This window comes from Struthio camelus, chromosome 9 (genome assembly GCF_040807025.1).
Source record: "Struthio camelus isolate bStrCam1 chromosome 9, bStrCam1.hap1, whole genome shotgun sequence".
Classification (NCBI taxonomy): Eukaryota; Metazoa; Chordata; class Aves; order Struthioniformes; family Struthionidae; genus Struthio; species Struthio camelus.
Window position 1 is genome coordinate 31871443 of NC_090950.1, and position 7089 is coordinate 31878531.

A 7089-nucleotide genomic window follows, 5' to 3' on the forward strand; every position below is an offset into this window, starting at 1 on the left:
CGCGGCGCGGCGCGGCGCGGGCGGCGGCGCTCGCCCTGGCCGCAGTGCCCCGCGGCGCGGCGCGGCCGCGGAGAAGGGGTCCATTCAGCGCTCCGAGGGGAGGTAATTCGCCGGGAACAAGGGGCCGGCTTTGCAAAGTATAAATAGTGCCACTTCAATCGCCGCGTCGCTATCAGACCCCAGCGCTGGCGCGCACAGCCGCCCCGGCCCTGCACGTCGGGCGGCGCGGCGCAGCCCGGCTCGGCTCGGCTCGGCGCAGCCCGGCACGGCTCGGCTCGGCTCAACTCGTCTCGGCACGGCCGGGGGCCCCGCCGCCACCCCGCCCCGTGGATGCCCGCCCGGGGGCGGCGGCGGCGGGGGGGGGGAAGAGACGGCACGGCCAACCGGGGCAGCTCGCCCCTGAGCCGAAGCCATGGAGGAGCTCACGGCTTTCGTCTCCAAATCGTTTGACCCCAAAGCGAAGGAGAAGAAGGAGCTCATCACCTACCGCGAGGTGCTGGAGAGCGGACCCCTGCGCACCGGCGGCGGCGGCGGCCCGCGGGAACCCGGCGGCGGCGGCGGCGCCGCGGCGGAACCGGGCCGCGACGAGGCGGGCAGCCCGGCAGCGCGGGCGGGCGCCGGGCGCTCCCCGCCGCGGGAACCCGACGCCGCCGCCGCCGCCGACCGAGCCGCCGGCGCGGCCACCCCCAAGCTCAGCGACGGTAACGGCGGCACCGGCGACGCTCCCTCCCTTCCCTTCTTCCCTTCCCCGCGCCCCGTCGGGGGCCGGCGCCGCGGAGCCCCCGGGGCGGGCGGAGGGCGCTCGCCCGCCGGGCTCGTTGCTCGCCAGCGGGCTCCCACCTTCCCCCCCGCTCCTTTCACCCCCCGTTATGGGAAATACGCGGCGCGCCTGGAAGTTGACATTAAAAGCTCGAAACGAGCCAAATTAACTTGCCGAGAGCCCCGTGCGCTGCCGCTTAGAATCATAACGGGAAGTTGCGCTGCGCGCGGGAAGCGGCGGGCGACGCCGGCCCCTTCGTGTCGCCGCAGGTCCCGCCAGCGCGGAGCGGCCGCTTTCCCGCGGGGGGGGGGGGGGGAAGGAGGCCACGCGAGGCGCGTGCACGGCGAGGCGCCCCGCTGCGCGCCGCGGAGGCGGCCGGCTCGCTGCCGGCGGGGGAGCCGCGCAGCGCTGCCGCCCCTTTTGTTCGCGGCCGCCGTGCGCGGCGCAGCGCGGCTCGCTCGGCAGCAGCCCCCGGAAACGGCCGAGAAACAAATTTTTCTGCCCGGCTGCGCAAGCAGCGGCGGACGGGCGCGCACCGCTCGCGCCTCCCCGCGCAGCTTCTCTCCCCCCCCCCCCCCCCGCGCAGTGTCCGGCCCGCCGGCCTGGGGCGCGTCTGCAGCAGAAAACCCAACAACGAAAACAAAAACCGGGAGCGAGCGCAAAGTCAGGCGCTGGGCGCGGAGGGCCCGCGGAGGCCGGCGCAGCTCGGCGCCCCGCGGGACCTGTTGCCGCGCTGCGGGACCCGAGGGCCGGAGACCCCCTCCCGGGGAGGGGGGGGCGGCGGCGGCGGGGCGGCGGGTGCCGGGACCGGCGGCGAGGGCCGAGCGGAGGCGAGCGCGGGGGCTGGGAAACGCCGCGGCCGCTGCGGGGCCTAGCGCGGCCCGGGCGCGTAGGCCGGCAGCGGGGGCGCGGCCGGCCCGGGGGGGTCCGTCCGGCCCGGGGTGAGGAGGGGGGGGTCCCGCCCGGCCCCGCATCACTGCATCCCCCCCAGCCCGGCCCGGCGGGTCCTGCCCGGCCGCGGGGCACCGCAGCCGCTGGCGCCGGCCCTGACCGCCTGCGCCGGCAGGCGATATCCCCCAGAAATGCGGCTGTCGCGACAGAGGCCCCGGGGGTCTCCGCCCGCGTTTTGACCCCCCCCTGCCCCGTACCGCACCGCACCTCCCCGCCCGGCCCGGCCCGTCGCCCGGCGGCTCTGACTGCCCCTTTCGTGCCCAGTGTCCGCAGAGCTGAAGGAGCGCAAGGAGGATGCGAAAGCGATGGAGGACGAAGGGCAGACGAAAATCAAGCAGAGGAGGAGCCGCACGAATTTCACCCTGGAGCAGCTCAACGAGCTGGAGAGGCTTTTCGACGAGACCCACTACCCGGACGCCTTCATGCGGGAGGAGCTGAGCCAGCGGCTGGGCCTCTCCGAGGCGCGGGTGCAGGTAGCGAGGCGGCCGGCGCTGCGCGGGTGCGGGTGTGATGGGGGGGGTGCGTAGGTGTGCGCAAAACCCGCTCGGTCCTGCCCTGCCGCCGCGGCTGCCCGTCGCCTCCGCGCCCTGCGTGGATTTGACGCTTTCGCCGTGTTTTTTGACTCTTTCGCCGTGCTTTCTGACCCTGCGGGTCGCTGCGCGCTCCGCGCAGCCCGTCGCCCCCCCCCCCCCGCCTGCCCGCCCGCCCCGGCGGCGGTCGCGGCGCCCGCGTTTCGCTCGGCGCTCCCGCTGCGCGGCTGCCCGCGCAGGGCTTAGCAGGCGGATGTGCCAATTACCTTTATAGCTGGGCTGCCCATAAACTAAATTAGTAACCGCTCGGTGCAGAAATTTACAGACCGTTTCTCCTCGCGGTTCTTAAATCTTGAGTGAGGGAAGCGGCAGGGAAACGGAGGAAAATTGCACGGACCGGTTGTGTTCGGATTTATGAAATATAAAAACCTGTAGTGAAAACGGGCGATTGGAAGCGTTCCCCTTTATAGGGAAGCCACAGCTTCCTTTTATTTAATCTGCGCGTTTAACCTCGAGCTGCCCCCCAAAAGTTTTTACAAACCGGTTCCTGTGCTCTTGTCTGGGAGTTTCTCCTGAGTGAAATGTTGGGCTTTGCCGGGATGGAGAAGAAGGTAACTTTTCAAATTAGAACAAATGTAACTGTTTCAGTGTACTTCCCTTCCAATAATAAAAGAAAAGAAAATGATGGTCATTATTTGTTTGAACACATGGAGTAGTTTTAGGCCCCTAACATCTGCAGCTGTTAGAAAGTATTGCTGTAACAGATACTCCCCCTCAATCTTTGTGCTTGTAGGCCACCATCTGCACCAAACTATGCGCACAATTCTTATGGGGTTTCCCTGCATCTCGTAAGAGGGGAAGGACATAAACAGAGCAGTCACGTTGAACCGAAAAAGTAATAATAAGCAGCTTTTGTCATCACCGTCTCACAAAAAATAGCTTTCTTTTTTACTCTCCCCTGCTTTTCTGTTTTCCGCTGAGACAGCCACCTATTTATGCTGCACAAATCTTAACGAAACCAAACAAAACAAAGTTGTGCAGCTTCAACTTCTCTGAAAAATTTAAAGGGAGGTGCTTCCTTCTGCTGGATGTTTGCTCGACAAAGAATACCGCGCTAGCACATAATCCGCGCTCCTATTCTGCCAAATCGCAGGGTGCATAATAACTTTTGGAGATTTACATAGATTAAGTTCATTCCCTTTAAATCGTTCCGGAAAACGCTTTGCAATAATATTTTGCTTCGCATCTGCACTAATTTGTAAATTGTGGAATGCTCATTTCCACGGGAGGCTGCGGGCGAACACGGCCGTTGGGCAGATTTTGCTCGGCGAAAGTAAATGACAGGGCGGGGGAAATTCACATTTATATTTGTCTCTTAAAGTAAGACCTCAAAAAAGATTTTTCTTCTTCTACTTTTTTTTTTTTTTTTGGCCGTGGGGGAAGGATTGCTTGGTGGATGTGGCTGCTGAGATGCAGTGCAGAGGTCTGTCCTTAAACTGAAATGTCTTCAACACGCTCGCTCTCTCCCTCTCTCTTGCCTTTAAGTGAGCAGAAGTTTATTCTGGAAATTTGTTTCAACCATTCTATTTCCAATATTAAAAGTATGTTCTTGTCTCACTTGCAGCCTTTTCTCTGGGAGTAAATTAGATTATCATGATAATGAGACAATTATTCCGCTTCTGTGCCACACTCTGCTGCACAGAGGAACAGGGAAATTCTGGACTTCTTTGTAGTGAAGCTTTTATGACAGTAATTATCCTCCGAAAAGGAGTCATTAAACACTTTGGTGTTTAGTTTTTCTTGAAGATAAAGCTAATTAATATTACAGGCTATTAACGAGCGCGCTCTGCTCAGGTCTGACAGTGCAAACATCCAAGCCCATTATCACAAGGTAGCATTAGATATCAGGGAGTGATTCCGGTCTTTTGGGACTCTGGTGCGGAAAGATGAAACCAGAGCTAAAAAAGTAATTTATCTAGAACCAGCAGTCTGCGAAAGTCGATTTTCCATACCTATATTTATATAAATATATATATATTTTTTTTTTTTTTCACTATTTTTGTGCTTCCTTTCCGTTTCCGAGCTTATAAGCGCGGGCTGCCCGGATACGCAAGCGCAGCGCTGCCTCCCCGCACGCGGCGGGCGCCCAGCGCGGTGCAGCGCGGAGCAGCGCGGCGCGGCGCCGCCGGGGCCGTGACCGCCGTTTCCCCGTGTCCGCAGGTTTGGTTTCAGAACAGACGAGCCAAATGTCGGAAACAAGAAAACCAGCTCCACAAAGGTACGCGCCCGCGGGCAGCCGCGCCGCCGAGGAGGCTTAGGCTGAGCAGCGGCTACGCACGGCGGGCCGCCCCGTCGGGGGCAGCGCGACCCGGGAGAGCGAGGGGGACTCGCGGGCTGCTGCCTCGGGGGAAGCACGTCGGGGGGCAGCGGGGACTCGGGGGGGGGGGGCGAGAGGGACTCGCGGCCGCCCCCTCGGGGGCAGCGCGTCGCGGGGGCCGGGCGGGCCGCCCCGTCGGGGGACGCGCGCCCGGCGGGAGCGGGGCGGGCGGGGGGAAGGAGGGGGCGACGCGCCGACTGCCCCGCCGGGGGAAGCCCGTAGCGGGGCCGCGCCGTCGGGGGCCGCCGCGGTCCCGGGGCGGCGCTGAGCGCCCCGCCGCTGCCTCTTGCAGGGGTGCTCATCGGAGCGGCGAGCCAGTTCGAGGCGTGCCGGGTGGCGCCGTACGTGAACGTGGGCGCGCTGCGGATGCCCTTCCAGCAGGCGAGTCGGCGGGCGAGCGGGGAAGTGGGGCGGGGGGCGGGGGGCGACGGCGGCGGCGCGGACTTAACGCCGTGTCTCCTCTGCTTTGCGCCCCGCAGGACGGTCACTGCAACGTGCCGCCCTTGTCGTTGCAGGTGCAGGCGCAGCTGCAGCTGGACAGCGCGGTGGCCCACGCGCATCACCACCTGCACCCGCACCTGGCGGCCCACGCGCCCTACATGATGTTCCCCGCGCCGCCCTTCGGGCTGCCGCTGGCCACGCTGGCCGCCGAGTCCGCCTCGGCCGCCTCCGTGGTGGCCGCCGCCGCCGCCGCCAAGACCACCAGCAAGAACTCCAGCATCGCCGACCTGCGCCTCAAGGCCAAGAAACACGCCGCCGCCCTGGGGCTGTGACCGCCCCCTCCCCCGGCACCCAAAGGACCCCCCCCCCGCGGGATTTGTTTTGTTTCGTTTTTGTTTTTTTTTTTTAAAAAAAAAAACGAACAGAGAGAATAATTAAAATAAAAGAGGGAGAGGAGAAACTGATGGCAGATATATACTTATTTAAAGAGTCAGAGGAACTAGACACGCAGCTGGGAAGTTCACAGGTTTTGAAACTGACCTTTTTTTCTGCGAAGTTCACTTTAATACGAGAAATTTGATAAGAGAGGCGGGCCTCCTTTCACGTTGCATCAGATACTTGAGTTTAACAGCCGCGTCTGGAATGGCGACAAAAAAAAGAACAGGAAAAAAAGAAGACGACGAAGAAAAAAAAAGGAAAAAAAGAGACAATGATTTCTCTGCGAATTTCTAATGGGAAAACTGTCCGGGATGCTTCCTCCAGCAGAATTCCGGGTTGCATGTATTTGTATTTCATTCATGGAGTCCTTTGATTCACTTGCACTTCACCCTCATCTTCAGTAGAAAAAGAAAACAAACAAATGTGGCTGGGTTCTTTCTCTTGTAATCTTGGAGGGAAAAAGAAAGAGAGAGAGAGAGAGAGAGATGAAGCACTACCTTTTTCACTCTTAAATCTTTGTTGGTCGTTTGCTGTCCCACCTTTGAAATAAAAGGGAGCGGAAAGCATCGGGAGCGCGGGGTTGTCCTCCCTGCGCTGGCTCCCTCCTGTCCTGAGGGCAAAAAGGGAAAAAAAGAAAAGAGTATTTAATTCCCAACCACCACTTTACACAACGGCAAATTCCAGTGAGAGGTACTAGGTACATGTAAAATATGTTGATACACACGAACAAAGTTTATTTTGGCTATAACTTGTGAATTGATCGTTGACTGTCAAACATTTACATTTTATCTCATAAAGGTGTATCTATTCACGTAATCTTGTGATTTTTTTTTATTTGAAAGACATATAGCTATTTAATCTGGGGTACCTTGAAGTTGGTGATTGTTATCCCAGTTTGCGATCAGACCCTCATGAATTTAGTGCTTTTTGCCACGAGGGAAAGCTCTTCTAAGCGAACTTTGGTATGGACGGGCTTTGTATCTATTTGTTCTCCATGAAAACAAAATTATTTATATTGACCATATTTTTTCTAGTGTATTTTAAGTTATTTTAAAAAAGAAAAAAAGATGCTGTTATTTCATTACATTTGTTGTCAGTACAATATATTTTGTTTCACTCAGGTTTGCTTCACTTTTGTTAATCCGTTTTCGACGTCACAAATTTCAATAAGTGCCAAGTAATGAATTTAAGACACTTTGCGATCTATTGACTGAAAAGGGTAACGTTTTAGTGGACGGTTTAACGTCACTTCTGGTACTGTTAATATTAAATCGTAAGTGATATTCTTTCTTTTTGCGTTTACACTTTTTTTTTTTTTAGAGAGCTTGCATGTTTCTTTCCGCTGCCTAGAAACTGCAGCAAATGCGTAGCACAGCTATGAAGGACCACTCGCCCTCCTGCATCTTTTGTTACCGCTTTACATTAGTTTCCCGGAGTTCCGGCTTCCTAAAACTTAACGCGACGTTTTAATTGGGCTCACTTTGGAAGAAAATAGACCGATGGAAGTAGCGCAGCAATTGTGTCTTTACAAGTTCTGTCCAAGTTCCCTCAGGTAATAAAAGCGAGGAAAGCGTGATGCCTCTAAATGTTTT

At 58.3% G+C, this 7089-nt stretch overlaps 1 protein-coding gene across 1 annotated transcript; it reads left to right on the forward strand.

Annotated features, from left to right (window-relative positions):
- Positions 1-386: 386 nt before the first annotated feature.
- Positions 387-6464, forward strand: SHOX2 (SHOX homeobox 2). The gene is made up of 5 exons (XM_068953993.1): positions 387-701; positions 1976-2184; positions 4462-4519; positions 4911-4999; positions 5098-6464. Exons 1-5 carry the CDS (start codon positions 413-415, stop codon positions 5389-5391), a joined length of 939 nt encoding a protein of 312 aa, XP_068810094.1. The 5' UTR covers positions 387-412; the 3' UTR covers positions 5392-6464.
- Positions 6465-7089: the final 625 nt, after the last annotated feature.